The sequence below is a fragment of the Babjeviella inositovora genome, assembly GCF_001661335.1.
Source record: "Babjeviella inositovora NRRL Y-12698 unplaced genomic scaffold BABINscaffold_5, whole genome shotgun sequence".
NCBI lineage: Eukaryota > Fungi > Ascomycota > Pichiomycetes > Serinales > Babjeviella > Babjeviella inositovora.
Genome location: NW_017566842.1, coordinates 96,045 through 117,134, shown reverse-complemented (window position 1 = coordinate 117,134; position 21,090 = coordinate 96,045). Strand labels below are relative to the sequence as shown.

The 21,090-nt window shown below is 49.1% G+C and overlaps 10 protein-coding genes across 10 annotated transcripts; 5 read left to right on the top strand and 5 right to left on the bottom strand.

Moving 5' to 3' along the window:
* Positions 1-483: 483 nt before the first annotated feature.
* Positions 484-888, top strand: ATP20 (F1F0 ATP synthase subunit g; the record flags this gene model as incomplete). Its single annotated transcript, XM_019131724.1, has 1 exon — positions 484-888. One exon carries the CDS (start codon positions 484-486, stop codon positions 886-888), a length of 405 nt encoding a protein of 134 aa, XP_018985462.1.
* Positions 889-1,354: 466 nt separating this feature from the next.
* Positions 1,355-3,161, bottom strand: CHR1 (RNA-dependent ATPase). Its single transcript, XM_019131116.1, has 2 exons — positions 3,045-3,161; positions 1,355-2,998 (listed from the first exon to the last, which is right to left on the bottom strand). Exons 1-2 carry the CDS (start codon positions 3,123-3,125, stop codon positions 1,415-1,417), a joined length of 1,665 nt encoding a protein of 554 aa, XP_018985461.1. The 5' UTR covers positions 3,126-3,161; the 3' UTR covers positions 1,355-1,414.
* Positions 3,162-3,759: 598 nt separating this feature from the next.
* BABINDRAFT_161116 (mitochondrial 54S ribosomal protein mL57) lies at positions 3,760-4,549 on the top strand. Its single transcript, XM_019128659.1, has one exon. It carries the CDS (start codon positions 3,788-3,790, stop codon positions 4,478-4,480), a length of 693 nt encoding a protein of 230 aa, XP_018985460.1. The 5' UTR covers positions 3,760-3,787; the 3' UTR covers positions 4,481-4,549.
* A 4,584-nt stretch (positions 4,550-9,133) lies between these two features.
* On the top strand, positions 9,134-9,727 carry SPA2 (Spa2p; the record flags this gene model as incomplete). The annotated part of the gene is made up of 1 exon (XM_019131237.1): positions 9,134-9,727. A coding segment is annotated over one exon (594 nt), but the record flags the coding sequence as incomplete, so codon positions are not given.
* Positions 9,728-10,681: 954 nt separating this feature from the next.
* On the bottom strand, positions 10,682-11,362 carry GIR2 (Gir2p; the record flags this gene model as incomplete). Its single annotated transcript, XM_019132139.1, has 1 exon — positions 10,682-11,362. A coding segment is annotated over one exon (681 nt), but the record flags the coding sequence as incomplete, so codon positions are not given.
* Positions 11,363-11,548: 186 nt separating this feature from the next.
* Positions 11,549-12,151, top strand: BABINDRAFT_13028 (uncharacterized protein; the record flags this gene model as incomplete). Its single annotated transcript, XM_019127031.1, has 2 exons — positions 11,549-11,826; positions 11,899-12,151. The coding sequence occupies 2 exons, from the start codon at positions 11,549-11,551 to the stop codon at positions 11,963-11,965; spliced, it is 345 nt and encodes a 114-aa protein (XP_018985457.1). The 3' UTR covers positions 11,966-12,151.
* Positions 12,152-12,332: 181 nt separating this feature from the next.
* NBN1 (histone acetyltransferase) lies at positions 12,333-13,130 on the bottom strand (the record flags this gene model as incomplete). Its single annotated transcript, XM_019131107.1, has 1 exon — positions 12,333-13,130. A coding segment is annotated over one exon (798 nt), but the record flags the coding sequence as incomplete, so codon positions are not given.
* A 595-nt stretch (positions 13,131-13,725) lies between these two features.
* On the bottom strand, positions 13,726-16,875 carry BABINDRAFT_161114 (uncharacterized protein). The gene has a single exon (XM_019128658.1). It carries the CDS (start codon positions 16,844-16,846, stop codon positions 14,063-14,065), a length of 2,784 nt encoding a protein of 927 aa, XP_018985455.1. The 5' UTR covers positions 16,847-16,875; the 3' UTR covers positions 13,726-14,062.
* Positions 16,876-17,262: 387 nt separating this feature from the next.
* BABINDRAFT_161113 (uncharacterized protein) lies at positions 17,263-18,753 on the bottom strand. The gene has a single exon (XM_019128657.1). It carries the CDS (start codon positions 18,721-18,723, stop codon positions 17,539-17,541), a length of 1,185 nt encoding a protein of 394 aa, XP_018985454.1. The 5' UTR covers positions 18,724-18,753; the 3' UTR covers positions 17,263-17,538.
* A 1,158-nt stretch (positions 18,754-19,911) lies between these two features.
* BABINDRAFT_161112 (uncharacterized protein) lies at positions 19,912-20,995 on the top strand. Its single transcript, XM_019128656.1, has one exon. It carries the CDS (start codon positions 19,924-19,926, stop codon positions 20,851-20,853), a length of 930 nt encoding a protein of 309 aa, XP_018985453.1. The 5' UTR covers positions 19,912-19,923; the 3' UTR covers positions 20,854-20,995.
* Positions 20,996-21,090: the final 95 nt, after the last annotated feature.

Genomic DNA, 21,090 nt, shown 5'->3' with positions numbered 1-21,090 from the left:
AATGGGGCCTACAAAACCCCGTAATTACGGTTACAACTTTACCCAGGCCTTGCCCCCCCTATTCGAGCCTATTTCCGTCCGGTATATACGCGCTCCTTCCGTACGAAAACATGGGACAGTGGAGAGACTCAGCAACCAGTGATTAGTGCAATACAAGATTTTCAGATTATTTCATTTTCAGTTCTGATTCAGCAACAGTCAAACTATCGACCACGGTCTACCGCCACGCTTCCCCATGTACCCCCCGAGACAATATTACAAGAGACATCCCCTGCTCTGTCCGCACACGACCTTCTTTTCCGCCCAGCCTATTGGCTGGCGCGCTTCTCGAAAATCACCCACCTTTTTCCTTTCTGAATTTTCACCTGCAACATTCACTATACAAAACGGGTTGCTCAATGTATACCCCAGCTTAACCAGTGTCACCATAAGTCCGAATCTAGAATGTTCTCTTCCCGTAACTTTATCAACTCTGCTAGATACATGAACCGTGGGGTTCGTTTCAACTCGTCCGCCCCAAAGATCAACGTTGCTGGTATCCAGGGCAAGATCAACTCTGCCGTCGCTAAGGCCACCCACACCTTGAACAGCGCCATCTACTGGTCCAAGGTTGTTGGCCAATTGGCTAAGAAGGTTTACATCAAGGAAGGCTTAGCCCCACCAGCCATTGCCGACTTCCAGGCTGTTTACAAGAAGTTGTATGCGCAGGCTCTTGCCATTCCGGCCAACAGAGTCCAGATCTACAAGACCATTTTGGACGCTGGTGCCGGCTCCGTTGCCAAGAAGGGTGCCGTTGTCGGTGTCCAGATCTTCGGTCTCTTTGCCTTGGGTGAAGCCATCGGCAGAGGTCACCTCATGGGCTACTCAGACCACGCTCACCACGCTTAAACGTGCCCCAAAATAGCCATAGACACAACTTGAGTTGTTTTCCGCTTCTTCCCTCCTGGTCCAGACGGGCCCGCATGTAATTATAATACACAATTTGATATAAGAGTTTAGGATTTAAAATGGAAAGAGCAAAAGGTCTCGATAAGAGGCTAACGTTGACATAAATTTACTCCGGAAGCGCTTGAACTTGGACATATTAGGTGCCATGCTGTCAATGAAAACAGTAAAGCTGAGATGAAAGTCATTGTACCACGCGCTTGAATGGGCTACACTTACTGATTTCCCATCACACTATCCTTCCTCTCGGATTACGGTGGATACTGATACAAACACTCATTTTTTGAAATATTCAAAGACCAGCTAAAATTATTAAAGCCTCGAGCTTCTCCAACACGTTGTATAAGCATCATATCTAACTTAAAGCTTAGATCACATACTCTTTATTTTTCAAAAACTTTAGAACAAGCCTGCCTATTCTGCCCTTCTATTACCAATTACTTTATTAATACATGCTATACACGGCAATTCAGCCTTCGACCTTTGATCCATCGAACTTTGATCTCTCGACCTTTGACCCCTCGGCCTTTCTCTTCTTTGATGCCTCAATCATCTCGCCGCGCTGCTTGCGCTTATTCTTGATAACGCTCGGAACGGTGCTGATCTTTTTTCTTTCAACCGGCTTCTGTTTGTTGCTCTGCTTCTCGCGCTTGGAGAGCTTGGTCATATTTTCCATCCACAAACCATAGCCGTCCTCCTGACCCGACTGCTTCATCACATTGATGACAGACTTGACTGCAACGGAATCTTCCTTGGTGAAAAAGGTTACGGCTCTACCCTCCTTGCCCCCTCTACCGGTTCTCCCGATTCTGTGGACGTAGGCTTGGGCGGATTGTGGCACATCGTAGTTGATGACCATGTTCACACCCTTGAAATCGATACCTCTGGCGATGACGTCGGTACAGATCAACACCCAAATCTCCCCGCTCTTGAAGCGGTCGATCACCATCTGTCTCTGCGCCGGTGTTCTCTCTGCGTGAATCACATCCACGTTTAAGCGATCGTAGAGTAACTCGTGGAAAAGCGCCTTGGCTCTGGTGATGGACTGCAAGAAAATGATGATTGGCGGCTTAAACTCGCCTTCTTGGATCATCTGTCTGACAGCAATCAATTTCCCTTCCTCGTTACCCGTGTAGACCAACTTCTGCTGGATGGTGCTGTTGGCTGCCTCCTTGTGACCGATGATGATTCTGACGGGAGAATGCATAATAGAGTTGGCCGTGTCCTCCACACCCGACGGAATGGTGGCGGAAAACATGGACTTTCTCAATTTTGGGTTGGAACACTCGGCCAAAATGTCGTCCGTCTGTTCCAAGAAGCCCTGGTCAAACAACTTGTCAGCCTCGTCAAAGATCAAGTGCTCCACCTTGGACAAATCCATCGCCTCTTCCTTGACAGTGTCGATAAGCCGTAAAGGCGTGGAGATGAGAATGTCAAACTTCGAAGATTGAACAATCTTGTTTTTCAACTTACCCGCAAGTGACTTGGATAAAATCCCTATTTGCAATTTCTTGCCCTTGGTAAGACGCTCCAACTCGTCGTAGATCTGCTGTGCCAACTCCTTCGTTGGAGAAATGATCAACCCGCGGATCCCGTGGTTCTTCTTGTTCGTCTGCAACTGCTGGATTAATGGTATCAAAAAAGCAAGCGTCTTACCGGATCCGGTCGGCGCGCATGCCAACAAGTCTCTATTAAGTAAGGTGATCGGGATGGACTCGGATTGAATCGCGGTGGGCTCCGTGAACCCGGACTCGATCAAGTTAGACAATAGCTTCTTGTCGAGCTGGAATCGGTCTATTAAATCCTCGAACGAGCCGATCGGAAGCGGAATGTCATCACCCGTAGCCTTACCCCTGTACGACTTTCTCAATGCAACCGCGTCCGCCTCGGTGGTGATCATTGGCGGTGGCACCACTTCTTCTTCGTCGACAGCTTCATCCGCCTTTTGTTCCTTCTTTACCGGTGCGTGCTTCTTTGTGTGGAAAAAATCGAGTTCCTTGTCGACCTGGTGGTCCATATTCTCGTTCTTCTTCACGGTTTCAACCGGCTTGGTCTGTCATGTTAGTCCCATGCGGGGCAAGAGCTGGGGATATACGTACTTTGGCAGTGGAAAAACCAGTGGTGGCTTGTTTGGAGCCTTTAAGGGAAACTCCACGAGATAAGATCTTGAAGATATCCATGGTGATGTGAAGAGTGAGAGATAATGGGAGTGGAAGGAAGCCAGAGGGTTGTTTTATGTCTGAAAAATTGTGAAATATTTTGCTTTTTTTTTTTTTCGTGCGCATGCGCCACAGATGAGTTGCCTTGTTGGGAAGGGCTGGTACCGGCTGAAGTGCTAAAGATACCATTAGCACCGTAGCTAAAGTGTTGATGTTAGGCTTTTGAGTGATTGTATGAAGTTGCCCTTAGTATTTGGAATGTAGTCGAGCGTGTATATGCCTCAATTGACCGTAGGGACTATGTATAAAATTATATAAAATATTAGGTGATGTCTGTTGTGTAACCCTTTTTATTATACCGTCGAGACTTAATCACACGAACCGCGTATGGGCCTCTCAATGCCCTGCTGTAGCTACGGGCGCAAACAAAAAAAAATAACGAAAGGAGATTTCCTGAGAATCTTTAAATTTACAATAGGTCCAGTTAGCTCAAAAACGAACTATACCAAATATCAAACGTATATTAGCAGAGCCATCAATTCCTCAGAGTGAACCGTTTCCCAGTTCATCCCTGGCAGTCTGCGCTTACATAAGCACTTTTCGTCGCTGAAAAATTTCCGAATCGGAGCATATCAAAACGATACCACTTATCCAGCACCATCCTTCTCCACAACCACACAATAATGAACACAAGAGCGATGTTTGCCCTCCAGAACGTGCGCGTAGCGCCTACGCTCACCAGAACCTTGGTTCACTTGCACAGCGGCAAGAGAGTCGCGGGTCTCAAGAGAAACCCGTCCGAGTACCTTAAGGTCGGTGGCTACGAATACGGCGTCCAAGCGGAAAACCTCCAGTTTGTGAAGGCCTTCTTGGCCCCGTATGCGCTTCCAGACGAGGTTGTGCTCCAGGTGTTGACCCATAAATCGTTTGCTCACGGTAACAAACCGTATAACGACAAGCTCGCCTACATCGGCTCGCGCTTCCTCAACAACTTTCTCAGCATCCGCGAGGCGTCTACCTCCTCCACCAACGCACACGCCGTAAACGGTCTCAACTTTGACGTGTTGGGCTCCCCAATTGACAAGTCGCTCGCCAGTCCTGCCACCCGCTACTTGTTTGCCAAGGCGCACAACTTGAACAAGGTGTTGTTCTGGGCTGCCAGAGACGCCACCATCGACAACCCACACCGCAGCGGCGAGGTCAAAATCACTAACGATGTTGTGTGTGCACTTGTGGGGGCTGTGCTTTTACAGAAGGGCGAGGCGGTTGCACAGACGTTTATTCAGGAAAAGTATTTAACCGGCGAGCACTCCCTCCTTGCGTACGGGTCTAAGTGTGTTGCGGCACTCCTGAAACACCAGGAGTTGCAGAGCTAAGAGGGTCGAACTGTATATAGATTGTTTGTAAATATATGGGCGAGAGCGGATGCGTAGCTCGAGCTAAGAATATACTGGAGTGTAGACGGATGAGGTCATATGAGGGAAAGTACTGGGAACTTGGCACTATTTTGGATAGTAAACCATAACCTGCTTTATTGTTACGACAGAGTACTGCTCATTAGCTCTATCCGAACCGTGTGGTTACGAGACCTAGACATTTTGTTAAAGTACGGTTAGAGAAGGTTGATGAACCATGCATACAATGCTTTCTATTAATCTAATATCCTAAATGATATAAAAGTTTTCCATCTGTCTACTTTCACTCATATATATAACCATAAAAAGTAAACACAAACCCATCTTGCACTGACCAGCTTGTTTCGATTCCATGTTTCATGCACATGCTGCGCTTTTCAACACCGCTTGATCCACGTCACTAGTGACACGGCATTTAGACGAGAATAATCAAGATCTTGCAAAGGGATATACGGACGATGCTTTACTAACTATATAATCTGCGTATTTTTTTTTTATTTCTCGATATAGCCTGTTAGCCCATTAGTTAAGACCACAACCAGGAAGTTTCCAGCTTAACTAAGAGTCATGTGTGACGAGATGCAATTCAAGATTAGGTTAAGGTATCAGCAGTGACGTCATGGCAGCCCCACCATTAAGTAGAAAGGAAACCAACTGTATCTCAACTATGCACAAAATAATTACGTATATATTGGTAAATACCACTTAAGGTGATACACTGATCTTAATATAGATATACTATCCGTGATTGTACACTTTTGCATTTGTACCACGGGACTTGTCATCTTCCACCTGCGCCTTTGTGCGCGACTTTGTGCGCGCCCGAAAAAAACTTACGAAAAACTCGACCCAAAACAAGCGCTTATTTTTATTCGATCCGATCAACTCTTCCGTTCTCCCACTGAATTCATCACAATGTCCAAGAGCAAAGAGGAGTTTTTACTTCACCACCGCGCGTTGAGACAGTTCTTGAACGTCTCAGGCGAGGGAGATGTCAAGGCGCGATCCAACTCGGACCGCGCCACTAAGGCCAGGCAGAAGTTGTTGAAGTTGTCGAGCGCGCAGTTCGGCGAGTTAAGCACGGATGTGTACGACGAGTTGCAGCGGCGAATCGACGAGTCGCCGGATGAATCCGAGCACTTGTTGCCGAAGCCCAACTTCCATCTCAAGCGTAATCAGGCTCGACAGAAGTTGGCATCGCTACCGCCAACCAGGTTTAAAGACTTGGTAAATGACATTTTATTTGAGATTGAGAGACGGGGGTTGCACCCAAGAGGGAAAGAGGTGTTTGTGGGCGCAGCGCAGAATCGGGGGGTGAAACCAGCACAGGCGCAAACTACTTCTCGAATTACCTCCAACCCCTCGCTCCAAGCCCCGACCCCACAGGAACCTCCCCAGAGCGATGCGCTCAAAAACACCATCCAGGCCACTACTGTCGTTCCCACCAAGGCCAACCTTGCGTGGCTGAGCGACGAGGAGGAAGACTCTGCGAGTCGCTTGCCAAGTATCGCGAGCAGGAAAAGTGCGATTCCTAATGCGACCGCAAATCCCGGTGCAACTGCGAATACAAGCCCCAGTGCCAATACTGCCGCGACTCGCGTGCACCACGGGTCGGTGTCAAGCCTTGGGAGCTTCCGGGCGCGCGGGGTGACGCAGGACCGCGAAATCAAGCTTCTTCTCGATGAGGGCACCAAGATGGACCGAAAGATCACCGACTTGGAGAAGAAGCTTAGCGCGGCACTCGCGGACAAGCTGAAGTTCCAGGAGCGTGCGCAGCACTTGGAGAAAGCTCATGCGGATTTGCTCGTCCAGAAGGACCAGTTGACCAAGGACTTCAGTGAGCTCACGGGGACCCACAAGGCGGTTGTGCGCGAGCACGAGTCGAGACTGAACGAATGGGAGCGCTACAAGCACTCGTTCGAGAAGCGAATCGGTGAGCTAGACTCGTTTGTTTCGCCCGACGAACACTCGCGTGTCGCGCAGGAACTCGAGTCGTTGAAGAAGCGGCACTCGCTGATGGTGCGCGACCACGATTTGTTACGCGAGGCTCATTCTAACGCCCCGGATCCATCGTACGAGTCGTACCGTGAGGAGCTAGCGACCTTGCAAGCCCGTTTAGTCGACCCTACGGAAGATGACGAGACAACCGAGAGCTTGAGGGCCCAGGTAGCGTTGTGGCAGAAGACGTGCACGGATTTACGGGCTGACGTCTATGTTGGACGAATCTCCCGGCCAGATCTCAGCGACACCACCATGCTGTCCTACATCAGCCCGAGAGGGTTGGTCCCAGTGAAGCTTCTCGGAGAGCTTCTGGCGGCGGCAGAAACCTACATCTTATCGTTAGAGGTCTTCAATGCGGACGTGCTCTTTGCAGGAATCTCGCGCGTAGCTGTGACAGCCGGGAAGATTGCACTGGCTGCCGAGGAAGACGGTCAGACCGAGTATTCATCGATGGTCCGTGCCGCCATTTCACATGCCGTGACATCATCCCGGTATTTTGCGCTCTATCACATGGTGCTACCGAGACTTGTGGTTGAAAGTGCCGTGTCTGAGGTGCTTTTTGCGGTGTGCAACTTGATTACGGTGGCGAAGCTTACATTGCTGGAGGGGAAACAAAACACCCGAGATCTCCCCCAGCTCGTTACTGACCTTCCAGCTCCGAGAGAATCCTTGGATAAAAATTCGCCTGTCAGACCGTTCAAAACGGCGCAGAAATTTGTCCGTAAGACGGAGACAGACGATGGCAAGCCATCCACTTTGAGGAGCTTCCACACCGGGAGTGCGGATCACTCGAAAAGTGCTCTGAAGGAAATCGAACCCGTTTCGCAGAGCACCCCGGAGGCGGAAAAGGTGGTGGAAAGTAAGGACGGCCCAGCCCCGGGAAAACCCGACTTTTCCGAGATCACGCCAAGGACTACGCCACGGAACCTGGTCTCATCGTTAATGGCGAGGTATTCACCGGAACAGGCTGTGACGCCGGAAAAGACTGTGTCTCCAGTGGTGCGGTCGTCAGGAAAGACGCTGAGCATTTTGGAAAAGGTGAAGCAGTTTGAGAGTCCACAGGGGCTGAGGGTGAGCCCCGGGAGAAGGCCTAGCATTGGTGACGAGCTGAAGGCCCTCAATCCAAAGTCTGTTCAGCTGAAAGCTCTTAATGACTCTCTTGAGTCGATTCTTTTCGATCCAAGCTCTGAGCAGTCGAAGGGTCGTGAACTTGGTTCTATTGAACCAAATACTTCTAATGGTACCATTGAATCAAAATCTCTCAGTTTAGTTGGCTTGACGGATCTGAAGGCTCCTATCTTACCAGGTTCCACTGGGCCAAAGGCTCTCTCCACAGGTTCCATTAAGCCAAATGCAAACCTGACTGGTTTTGACTCAGAGGCTTCCACCAACGGGGTTACCAGCATTGCCATTGCTGATTCATTGCCTTCTTCCGTTTTCGACTTGAAGGGCGCTATCAAATCCGATTCAGATGCTGCCTCCAGATCGACTTTAGACACCGTCTCGGCAGAACCAAGGTCTGAGCCATCGCCAATGTTTTTCCCATCCAAGAACAAGTCTATTGACAAACTTGCCACTTCGCGAGTTGCCACTCCGGTCATCTTCAAGGAAGACATTGCGCCGCCTGCCTCCAGTGGTGGCTTCTTTTCCGGGTTAAAGAAGACCTTTTCCATGAAGAAAACAGAACCGGTAGCAGCTACTCTGCAGACTGATGTCGATGCTAGTACTCCTCCCGGTAAGACTGGCGAGATGACTCGCGTGGTATCCAACGCCAGTGTAGGGTCAACCAGCAGCTTTGCTTCCAATATCAGTGCCTTGTCCACTGGTAGTTTTGGCAGGAACGTGGCTAGCGATCATGGTGCTGAAAGCGGCGGTGAATCAGACGACTCAGCCACTGTGACCAACACCAAGGTGAATTCGATTCGTACCGGGTCCATGTCTAGCCAGAGGTCTCATGCTGCTTCCAAGGGTGATATCAACGGAGATCCAATCCTCAACCCTACTGGTGCCAGCCTTAACACCAGTGACATCATTGTTGATTCCTCCGACCAAAAGTCGCCACTTGACCACCCTGCGAGAGAGACTGACATCAAATCGTTAGATGAAGCTGCTCTGGAGACGGACTCAGACTACGAGGCCATCCCCGAAGGTGCTTACAGTCCATCGCGTAAGCCATCCAAAAAGGTGCGAATCGGCAGCGTTCAAATGCAGTCGGCCGCCCACAGTTACAACAGCGAATCGGAAGAGCTTGACTTGAATGACGATCCATCTGAAGATGAACCTTCGACCCACCACCAGCGAACCCAGGATCTCAATACTGATAGCGAAACTGACGAAGAGGTAGCCCATAAGGCCACTCTTTCTCACAAGACTGTTGGCTTGAATGATTCTGAGGACGAGCGTGACTTTTCTGTGAGATCTCAGCCTAGAAACACCGTTATCCCGCTCAGGTCCGCTCAGGCTCCTAGAGCTGTTCAGATGAACGAGTACAGCGAGAGCGAAAGCGAAGATGACATCCCAAGTCGCCAGACTCAGGCCCGTATTCCTAACGGTAGCGTCCGGCCGAATAGTATCCAACGGACGGTGTCTGAATCCAAGGACCAAATTGAAACCGAAAGTGGTTCAGAGAGTGGGTCGGAAAGTGGATCTGAAAGTGGATCTGAAAGCGACGAATACGCCAGACGGGAGCAGATCCGTCGCTCCATCAATGCCACCAGTTTCAACATCAGCATGTTTGACATCCAGAACCCCGACAACACGTTAACCCAGTTGTTGCTATACTTGGAGCACCAGACGGTGGAGGTCATTAGCACGATCCAGAATTTGTTATCTGCGATCAAGTTACCTGATAGCACGCGCGGCAACCTCCGTATTGGCGCTGGGGCCATCAGCAGCGTTATTTTGCAGATGACGGAAGCTACGAACAACTCTATGAACCAGACCCGTAACGCGCAGTTGAAGGAGCATGGCACGTGGGTGGTAAAGAACTTGGAGGACTGTGGTCACCGGATGAATGTGTTGTGTGCGCCAAATGCCTCGGCCCAATCCGATGCCGACTACGCAGACAAGAACTACAAACAGAGGTTAGCGGGAATTGCATTTGACGTGGCCAAATGCACCAAGGAGCTCGTCAAGACCGTCGAAGAGGCCAGTATCAAAGAGGAGATCGAACAGATTGATGCCAAGTTGAAAAACGGGCATTCCATGCTGAGAACCTAGGGGTAATTAGTTATAATACGTTTAAAAATAATCGTGGATGTAGTGGGGGATGAGATTTGAAACCGTGGGGGCATGCACACTGTCAACGGTTTCGTGATACTTTGAGGAACTAGAACCTAGATGAGGTTAAGGATTTTCCAGTGTGGGTGAGGTTTGAACGAAGTTGGAGGCTAGGGCCATTCTCCAGAAATTTGGAAAACCTTTAACATTCTCACTCAAATCCGAAGCAAATAAAAATTACTGTAAAGGTATAATTTACTTCTCGTATATGTTTGTCTCAGATCCATATACATGTAGCTTCATTTAGGGGCATGCGGGCAAAATATCTACAGGATATTTAAAACGGGCTTTCTGTATCATAGGGATTATATTAAAGGATCCCGTTTTCTTCCCCTTTATTTTTATATTTTGACAGAGAGTGTCTTACTTAGCCTAGGAGATAGTGTATAAAAGTGGAGGTATAGAGAATATGCAAAGCTATACCAGGTACTAGAATCAGATCAGGAGTGACGCGCTACATAGGCTATAATAGACGGCTGTCTTTCTGAAAAAGATTCCAATTATAAATTCAAGAATGTAAGAAATGACAGCTGTCAAGATTTTAGTCTCTATCAGCTCATTCAGAAGTATGGAAGTTCTCAGGCAGCTAGCCACGATTAATAGCTACATTGGTATATGCTTCAGCACAATTCCATTTAAGACCATGGTACCAGGTTTATACGAAAGATAATACAAAACTTCCAACACCAGCAATATACCATATCGCTGAATCAAACTATCTATAATTGAATTAGAAATTTCTGGAAGCTGCTCGGAAACATTCTCGTACAAGCCTAACCGATTCTAATACCTACACCTTATTTCTTTTAAATTTAATGATCCTATTATACAAACCGCTTCCTACACTGACAATTTCTCGGCCTCCAAAGCCAACTCGTCGATATCTTCGTCACCGCCCAAGCCTCTCTCAAAGATCTCCTTCCCAGTCATTCTACCCTTGTGCAACGCCTGGAGGCGCTGCTGCTCGACCTCCTCCAATTTCATCTCCGCGTTGAACTTGGCTTTCCACGTGTTAAAGGACTCGACGGTGACCTTGGTCCCGAGGAACTTTTTCTGCTCCTCGCGCTCACGCTCCATGAGCTCATCGTCGTAGCGCTGGTTCGCGGCGTCCAACTTTTCCTGGAATAACCGCTCAGCCTCATCTTTCAAGGTGGAGGTCAACGCAAACACAGCAGGCATCCCCACGTTATAAGAGGCTTCTTCGATCAACTTGTCGTTGAGAAACACCAAATCGGCATCGTCAAAGAATATAGTTTCGGCAATAATGACATGCTTTGTTTCATCCATATCGTCGTCGGAAGAGACCTCTTCCTCAGATTCCTCCTCGTACTCGTAGTCTTCGTCATCCGCTTCGGGAAGGCTCACCTCCAACACTGGCTCCACATCCGGGTACGTTTCTGGGTATTTTACCGTCAAGAGCAAGCTGTGTCTATTTTCCGACTCCGTCTCCAAAACCAACTTGATCTTGAAGTGGTCCGCCGCCCCGTTGATGAATTTAAATTCATCGGGGTATATGGACTGCAAAATTTCAATCTCCTGTTGCTTTTCCTCAGCGTAATCCATGTTGTGTGTCTGGTTGGAGGGATGGTGGAAGTGTCATGATCGAAGCCATGGAAAAAATAGCCGCTAACATACAGACTGGAGATAAATGCAGGAGAGCACAATGTCTTTTCGTCATATAATCGAGAGGATTTCACTAATTATAGCGCACTATTCGTACCATTTTTTTAATCAAACACTCAGTTAATTATGGCTAAACATACATACAAGAAGGTTGATGATAAAGTCGATACTTCCCGACTTGTTAAGGCTATTACCTTGACGGTTCTCACGTTGATTGCCGTGGTGGTTGCTGGCAAGCATTTGGCTTGGGCCATTTCTAGTGCCATTTACGGGGATTACAACGTGCTCCAGATCACATTGTATCTCTTTGGCGGGTTAGCGGTGGATATCTATGCTTGGTACTTTGCCATCCGTGTGCTCAACCGCAAGTGGCTTGACGAGAAGATCGACGTTGACCATAAGAAGTACATCTAACCAGGAGGTTGGAAGAGGACCTAATTTGCCTCTTGTTAGAGTGAGAACTTTTACAATTCAAGTCACTGGATCTGGCTTGGTACCAGTAGTTTGCCAGTCGGTGTTAATGGCGGCAGAAAGCGAGTCTAGGTCGGCTATACATGGCAGTTTAAGTTAGTTTATGCCATCAAGTTAGCTTCCATAAATGAGAAAATAAGAGACAATTGAGAATTGAGAAATCGGCTTGTGTAGAGATCAGGTGGATGAATTCTGTTAATTCATCCTTTTTGACTTTATTCATGCTTAGCCTCTCTTACAGAGTAAATACATAATTATATTCATTGCTGATCCTAACCGCTATTTTTTTTTTACTTATTCATTACCTATACGACCGCTAGTTCATGACCGCATTCAGCACTAGATCGTACATACCACAACCAGACATAACCATAATTTCACTTGATAACACTACAGGCTGTGCTCTGTAATGACCTATTCATTTCTTCTTCTTCTTCATCTCCTTATCTTTCTTCATCCGCTCCTTGCAATCACTGCAGTACCAAACGGCACCCTCCTTGGGCTGCTCCTTCAAGCCCACACAGTCCCAGTGGAACCACTCAAAGCGACAGTCGTCGTTATCACACCCAATCATGTTGCCGTACGAGACCTGGCGACAGAAACAATAGATTGTCTCATCCTCGCCGGCCTCGCCCATGTGCAACGGCATCTCAAGGTGCAAGTGTGCCAAGCTTGACGTCGGTAACACCTTTTTCTCCTCTAATTCTTCCGTTTTTTGCCGTTTTCGGGCGGCCCCAGCGCTGCCTGTGGGCGTTGCCAGTCGCATCGACTTGGTTCGAGCGTGCTTCGATACCTGCGGAACGCTTGTCATCGTCCGTCTGTGGCCCACGACCGCAAGACTCGACACAGGCGGTGTCGCGCTAGCCATACCATCTTCCACAGGCGCTAGCAACCCCTCACGCTCAAGCTTGTCCATATCATTATCCAAGCTGAGCAAGTACTTCGACACAAGAAACAACGCCGTGTTTGCAAGTACATTCTTCTGCTCCTGGATCCGCTCACACGCCCGAAAATCCTCCTCGATTTTCCCATAGAGCTGCTGCTCCTTTGGATTCTTCGTTAACGAGCCGTTTTGTCGGATGAACTTGTGGATTTGGTTGTCCCGCTGGAGGAGCTTCTTGCGGCTTTCGTAGAGTTTGAGGTCCTTCTCTCGGAGTTCTTGGAGGAGGTGCGCAAGCTCTGACGGAAGGTTCGCCAAGTCCTGTGTGTATTGTTCCAAGATAGCACTGGTATCCATGTTAGTTGAGGGATGGGATTAGATGGTGAATGGCAAATGAACGTTTGTTTGGTATAGGGCAAATAATATGCGCGATGGTTATGAGCGTCGTGCACGACCTTAACCATAGGAGGCAGAGCTGGGATATGCTGGAAACGAAGATTGGGCTGAAGGTAGGAGATTTATTGATGACAAATCTATCTTTTCGGGACTTGGGATAGAGATTAGTTGTAATTATATTTTTCATACGTTTATTATGGTATTACCCACTCCACCTACGAGTCTACCAGCACCTACTGGAAAATATCACCGGGTGTCTTATTGATATATGATATTGACATGACGTACGACTAATGTTCATCAACATAAACCTGTTGATACGTTGAAATTTGTACTAAAATGTGTATTTAAATCTGTATAGAATAGTTTATTGACTTATAATTACATTGAACGTTACCGGTTGAGACCTTAGATTAGACCTGACTAGAGATTCTGTTCCCAGTGAATGCAGGAGAACAATTACCACGTTACGAAAAGGCCGTTATTTTTTTATGAAACTAGAGGTTTTTATCCGATTTTCTTATATTACTTTATTGTTCGTAGTTAGGAATAAAGTCAGAAAAGCAAACAGAACTGTCTCTTTAAATTTCTGGAGAACTCAATGCTGTATGCGATAGTCCGCATTAATCCCCCAAACCCTCATTAGGTGCATGCCAATGTCATTTGGCCGAGCAATATATCTATCCGCGGTCAATACCCGTAGTTTTCATGCAACCACAAACAGTTATACGCTTTAGTATCAGTTCAATTGTTAGAAATCCAGAAGCGCACCCAGTATTCCCGCACGAATTCCTTAGTTCTGTATTCGATTATGTTCTCTCGTCTAGGAGGTGGCTATACAATTTACACCACCTAAAGCGATAGTATGCTACGAATATGTATTTAGTCTACAGCTAATGCACCCCAAACCTCTGCCCGAGGAAGCCCACGTCCTGGTCACCCTTGGTTTCAGAGTCCAACTTGGTTTTGATCGCGCGGTGGAGATGCCCAAGGTACTCACCGTACGCCATGAGCTTGTCGTGTGTGGCGTCCTCGACCAACATCGCACGGAAATCGTGCTCCGCGGCATCGATACCGACGCGTGCAACCTGTACTGCTTGGAACGAGCGGCCCGCGCGCACAGCAAAGTGTGCGACAAGTGCGCGCACCTGTGCGGAAATTTCCGTGCCCGCGTCCGGCACCTCGTCCATGAGCGGGTCAATGTCGCCGATCGCTTGCACCGTGGGTCCGAATAAGTCCTGGAGAAGCAACGGGTTGACCTGGTCGTGGATCCATAAGAGTGCACGGTCGCCGTCGAACGCAAGGTAGCACCCACCGTACGCGATGTGCGCACTGCTCGCACGCACGGGCTGCGGCACCATGAACGGCTCGCCGCGCGCGCACTCGCCCGCCGCAAGATCGTGCACCGCGTAGATCTGCGGGTATAAGCGCAGGGTCACCGTCGCTAACGGCATGAAGTTGAATTCGAGCATCTGCGCTATGCGCGCATCGCCGTTAGTCCCGTCACGGAGCGCGCGTGACTTCTGGAACGCTAACACGTACGCTGCGAGCGTCTTAAGCGACTCAGGGAAGATGAATTGACTGGAAGAGGATACCGACTGGGTGAGTAGCGCACGATACTGTGCGTAGATGTTCACAAGCTTCGTGTTCGTAAGCTCTCGGAGCTGTGCGACGGTGTTTGGCGGAATGGTTGTCAAGTTATCGCGCACCAATAATGCGAGAACGGTGTCCTGGTCAGCAAATGCAAACACATCGTTCACGCGTTCGGACACCGATGCGACCATGTTGATCACGCGTACGCGGCGTTCGCCTCGCGCACTTGTGTAGAGCATCGCGGCCTGGAAGTGCGCATCTGTCTTCGCATCGAGTTTGCCATCGTACGTGAACAACACCGAAATCGTCTGGTCCAGGTGCACAATCGGAATCATAGGGTCGGTCCCGGCGTCCTTGTCGCCGTTGAAAACATAGTATCTCTTCACCTGCAATCCGTTGGAGCAGCGCACCTTCAACTGCGCTTGGTAGCCGCGGGTGCCGAGCACTCCGCGCTGAAAGTCCGCAACGAACGCACGCGCGTCGCGCGTCGAGTGGAGATTCTGGTAGAGGCGCGTCTGCCCCCCCGTGCGTGCAACGAGTGTACCCGGATTAATGAGATCCACAGAAGCGGTCGCCGCAACAATGAGGTCAACCCCGACGTTGCTCTTGAGCATGGTTGCAGTGAGGTCCTTGAAGTATGACGATTCAGGCGTGAAGGTATCGGTGCCCTGGTCGGTCTTGAGGCGGAGCTTGCCCGGGCCCCAGGTGGCGCGCGCTGCCAAGAGTGCGGTAATCTTACCACCACCCACCTGTGCGAGCGCGTGCGTCGCACACGTGAGTGCCGCGCCAAAGGCAGGCTCTGGCACTGTGTAGCGCGAGCGTGCGTTCTCGATCGCGACAAGCGTCGCGTCAATGATGGCACTGGACGCACGCGCATCCGCAAAGAGGCCGCCGAAGAATGGAAGGAAGGGGTCCTCGAGATCCGCCATCACCGCCACCGCGGGCGTCGTCAAACTCTCGGAGAGGTTGTAGAAGTGGATTTTCTGGTCAAACGTGATGATTGCAACGCGCGTGCCTTCTGGTAACTGACATGCGCCCGAGTCCATGTCGTACAATGTCGCACGGATGGCCTCTGCCGCGAGCTCCGGCATCCCGCGCGCGACAGACTCCTGTGACACGTCGATGAGAAACACATGGTGGAGCGGCTGCGGCGGCGTCTCCGGATCGGCATTGTACGCGTCCGGCACTAAAAAGTCCACCACACCACGGCTGAGTTCCGGGCGCTGGTAGTAGTCAACACGAATCCCGCTCGCGTCGAGCGCAGCGGAGTAGCCCTGGGGCTGGGGAGACGCGAACTGACAGACATTACAGACAAACTTGTAGTCGGCGGTGTGTTGCATCATTGGGTTGATGTAGGTGCGGCAACGATTGCAGCGCGGCGGGCCACCGATGTCACGGAGATCCACGACTGGGACTGGCGCGTCGCCGTGCGCTGTACGTGCAAAGGGGCGGAGCACGACACCGAGCGGGAGCCGCGCGGCCTCACGCACCTTTTCCGTCGCGGGCACGCAGTAGAGAGAGAGGCGCGCGTGGCGCGGCGCAGCAGAATTCTCATCAACCGCCGTGAACTGTGTTCCCGCAACCGGCGGCACAATGTTCCGGAACGAGTTGAAGGTGGTGGAAGCGTATTCCTGCTGGGCCGCGCGGCGTTGGTCGGGAATGGAGAGCGTCAGTTCTGGCTCGTAGGGCTGGGACTGCTGATGCCCAAGTTCTGGGATGGTGGAGAAGACAGACCCAGCAGAACCGGCAGCGAAGCCGGGGGCGGGGTCAATGCTCTGGGAGTTCCCCTGGAGCATCAGGTTGAAGGAGTTGCCCTGGGGTTGGAGCATAGCATTTGCGTTCGTGCTTGGGTTCGCCTGGAACATCGAGCTCGTGCCCAGGCTACTGAGCATTGCGTTTTGCGGGTTCGCCTGGAACGCGTTGTGCGAGAGGCTCGGCGAAAAAACACGCGCGTCCACCACGGGCACGGGTGGGTTCATGTCCGTGTGGAACGCTCTCGCCGCACGCTTCTTCTTGGGCTTAGCGTCCAAGCTTACGTTTTGGAGGTTCGTCGCGAGGGCGTCTGGGCTGGGAAAGTACGACATCGGGTGAGGAGGGGGAGAAAAAAAAGGGTAGGGCCCTACGAGTATTGAGTTACGTCGGTTTGAAAAATCGCGTGCATGTTGTCCTTTTTGCTGGGTGGAGCACTACCCGGTCAGGCGCGGCGTAGCTTAGTGGTTACGCTGGAGCAGGGAAATGGTTAATGAGATATTATCGTACGATTTCGGTCTAGATTTGTATTAAAATAATTGAAATATTTTTCCTACAGGGGTTATAAACAAAGTGCACAAGTTTGTTAAGCTACGGAATATCATAGAGTGTAATGTCCTCCACTCTGCGTGGCATATGGTTGTGGATGGCCAAATGTACTTAGTATAGGAGGCTGTAGTGTGATTTTTACGGATTTTTTGAAAAGAATTTGCAGTTTCGGACTTTTTTTTTCTTGCATTTATTCGTATTATCACGTCTAACCTTTATTACCAGTATATAAACCGGGTGCTTTTACCTTGCATCGTGGAAAAAAAACACTATACAATAGATGGGTCCCAGAGATTATTGTACAATGAGTGGGTCTCAGAGGCTATTGAACGATAAAAGGAAGGGCAAGAAGTTGAAAGCATACTATTAAAGCCTCTGTGAAACCCATTTTCTATAACAGATTCTTCTCTTGACAGTTTACCGCTTCGTAACTGTTTATCATCGCCACTTTGAATGCTTTTACATCCAACGTGCCGTTCTAGGAGTCGTTCATGTCAATCTCATTCTCCCAACCTTCTTCCACTTCAAACTTCTCATCTCTCATTTCACTCATCTTCACCTTCCCACCTGTTTCCTCCAACAATGCCACGATCTGCTGACCCAACTCGGCCACATCCGGGTCTTCCATGTCGACCGCATCGGACTGGCACAACTTCCAACCGGCAACAAGCGCAGTTCTGGACTGTTTGAGCAACAGAGCCAACTCGTCGCTTTGGGAATCAGCCGCCAAGTCAATGGACAAGCTTTGGAAGTCATTCTCATACTTTGCCTGCTCTTCGGACGCCATTGCCACAAACTTCTGCTGTTTCACCTGTAAGTAACAGGCAAATGCCTCCAAGTAGTATGATTCCAAGTTAGAGTCGTCAATGTCCTGAACGGCGGAGGAGGCAGAGCTGGCCAACGCAAGCTCAAAAATGTTGAGCAAGTGGTGCGACAACGCCAAGAGTGGCTGGATCAAGTCCGTGTAGTCAACATCACTGTCTCCGGCACTACTGGAGTTGGCAGAGCCCTCCAATTGCGTCTTCTTCTCATCGAACAAGTGCCAGGCCTTGGTCAACGCCTCTCTGGCGTCATCATTGCGCTGCTGGGAGATGCGGATACTCCCCAAAGTGGACCAGTTTTCCGGGTTTTCCGGCTGAAATGCCAAGGCGTACTGGATCAAGGTCTCGCATTCCGTCTCCGCCTCGTCCTCCATGCACAAGTCCGTCATCCAGATCTCGATACACGACAACAAGGCGTGGTTGATCTTGGAAACCATGTAGGCAGTGACGGCTTCAATGCTGTGATGACTTACAAGCAAGTCCAGAATGAAGGAATCAGTTGAAGCAGCTGCCGGATTGCTCTTTGCAATCTCTAGCTTCGCGTGTAACTGCTCAATGCCCACCTTCAAGAGACGCAAACCCTCCTGGCTTCCAATGATCTGACCCAAGTAGAAGAACTTTTCGGTCCCGGTTTCAGCACGTGGATCGAGTTCCACCGCTCTGGTCAAAACTTCGTAAGCTGACTCCAAGTCGGAACATTCCATCAAGGCCTCCGCGAGGATCGTGAGATACTGCGTATTGTCCTTAAATTCTTCCAGGTGCGGCTTCAAGAGCTCGAGCGCCTGCTGTGGGTTGTGTTGTTGGAGCAAGGCACGGGCCTCAAAAATAAGTGACAGGGACATTCTGGTTGAGTTGTTGGAGCTTGAAGAGAATAGTACTTGTTGGTTAAGGGTGAGATATTCATCTGAATCTTTTTCAGAAATTTTTCATATCCGGTACAAAAGCCGCAGGGTATCCTGCGATGATTTAGCGGGAGGAGTCCGAAAAATGGATTTATACTAAAAGCACTAGAATTTCTTCGGAGAGAGATAGATTTGATGTGATTCACATGTTATTTGATTTTTTTTTTTCTTGGAATATGAACCGGCGAGTCTGGAATCGCAGAATACTGGTATTTGGAATTTGTGGTGACCTAAACAGATTGGTACTGACTGAAATGTAGAAACCGGAAAATTAGTCAATCGAATAGAACGAGATTTTTGTAGATTTTAGAATCACTTTTTATAATGACGTACGTGTACCGATATGGACTTCGGGTAGTTGTGGCAGTTTTTAACCTGAATAATAAATAGTATAGTCTATTCATATTGGCTCAGTGGGATTGTGAGAAGGCAAGGGAATTCAATCATTATTCTGGCTTTCGGCTATTTTCGGTACGTGTGGAAACAGAGACAAATAAATCAGGGGAATGCATCAACAGGTTAAACCAGGGTGAAAAAAGGAGGGAGATAGAGGAGAGTATCTGAATAAAAGTGAAACAATCAAAATTTCGCTATGATATCCTCCTCCCCTTGTGCTATTCTCAAAATGAATCTAATTCAATATTGACGTCATACTAATTCTATAGAGTGAGCCGGAGTGGGGGTGCACGGTTATTATTTTCTCCAATTTCACACTCATAGAAAGAATATTATGGACCTCATCAACTCCTTTGTGAATTCATCTTAAATCTGTTTTTGGCAAGGAATTCTTGGTCGATACATTTCAAAAATGCTTTTTTTTTATAAAAGCCAACCACCGCTATCCAGCGAACGCCTTCTCACATAACATACATATAGGCCTCACGCTTCAGCCCTCCAACCGATATCCAATTTTCATCCCATGCATCATATCATTATAACAATATAAAGACAACTAAGAAATAACAAAATAACCGTATAATACCACACCCTTATTTACCCTCCCCTCTACCTATCCTGCACGCCACTTACTTCCCAAAACGGCAGTCGAGCGTGAAAAAAAAAGTGCTGTCGGCGTCTAGAAAAAAACGCCAGCCTTCTCACCATCTTGCCTCTCTACTTCCTTCCACTAACACTACAACCATGTCTCAGGGTAACTTCTTGCATCTTGTCCGCCCAACTCAACCGGGTCCCCAAGTCTCTCCAGCGCCACTTTCGGTACAGATCACATCCGTCGCATACCACGAGCTTTTGGACACCTGTTTGCGCAGCAATGAGAACGAAAACAACCGCGTGATAGGCACTTTGTGCGGGTCGCGTCCAACCGACGGGGTTGTTGAGATCGGTCATGCGTTCTACGTACCACACTACGAACCAGAGGATAAGGACGAAATCTCCATCGAAAGCGACCACCAGAAGCTTGAGTTCCAGTTATACAAGAAGGCCCACCAGAAGAATGTAGTTTTGGGCTGGTTCAGTACCACCACCGATGCCCAAAACGACATTTCCAGCACAACCGGGTTGATCCACGACTTCTACAACAAGGTGTCACTCGAAAACGGCTCTGGCGCCTTGGCCCCAGGCATCCACATCACCTTGAATTTGGCTGCCGGTGTTCCACAGTTGACTGCCTACACTGCCAGCACAATTGGTAAGGCTAGACCGGGAAACTCAAACTACTACTTCACACCAGTGCCGTGCGAGATTGTTTACAGTGCCAGCGACGCCCAGGCGTTGAGCTGGATTGCCCTGGCCGCCGACCAGGACGTGGCTTTGCCATCGGGTGACGTTGAAGTGGCCCATGTCAATGCCAACGCCAAGCAATTGGAGGCATTGGTGGATTCCTACTTGGCTTATGTTAGTAAGGTTGTCAGCGGCGAGATCCAGGGCGATGATAAGTTGGGCAGAGCCTTGTTGAAGGAGTTGTCCGGGTCGTCTGGGTTGGACTCCGCGGTTTTGGCGCAGAAGTTTGATGCGCATGTTGATGATTTGTTGATGGTGGAGCATTTGTGTGGAGTTGTCAAGCAACAATTGGATTTGAGTGTGAAGTTGAGTGCCAACTTTAAGGCTTAAGCGAGCGAGCTAAGGTGAGCCGTGGTGATGATTACCACGGCTTTGGCTGCCAAAAGGCGTATATATAGCCTTTTGGTGAGTACTTTTGTAAATTAAGGAAGGTTAGTCATTCCTACGAATGAAAATTTGTTCATGTTTCTGGTTTTTGTCTGTAGTAAAGTATAATCGCGTTTATAGTTACCGCTGATAAAATGCATGCAGATATTTATGCGTATACTTCCACCATTGATTATATCA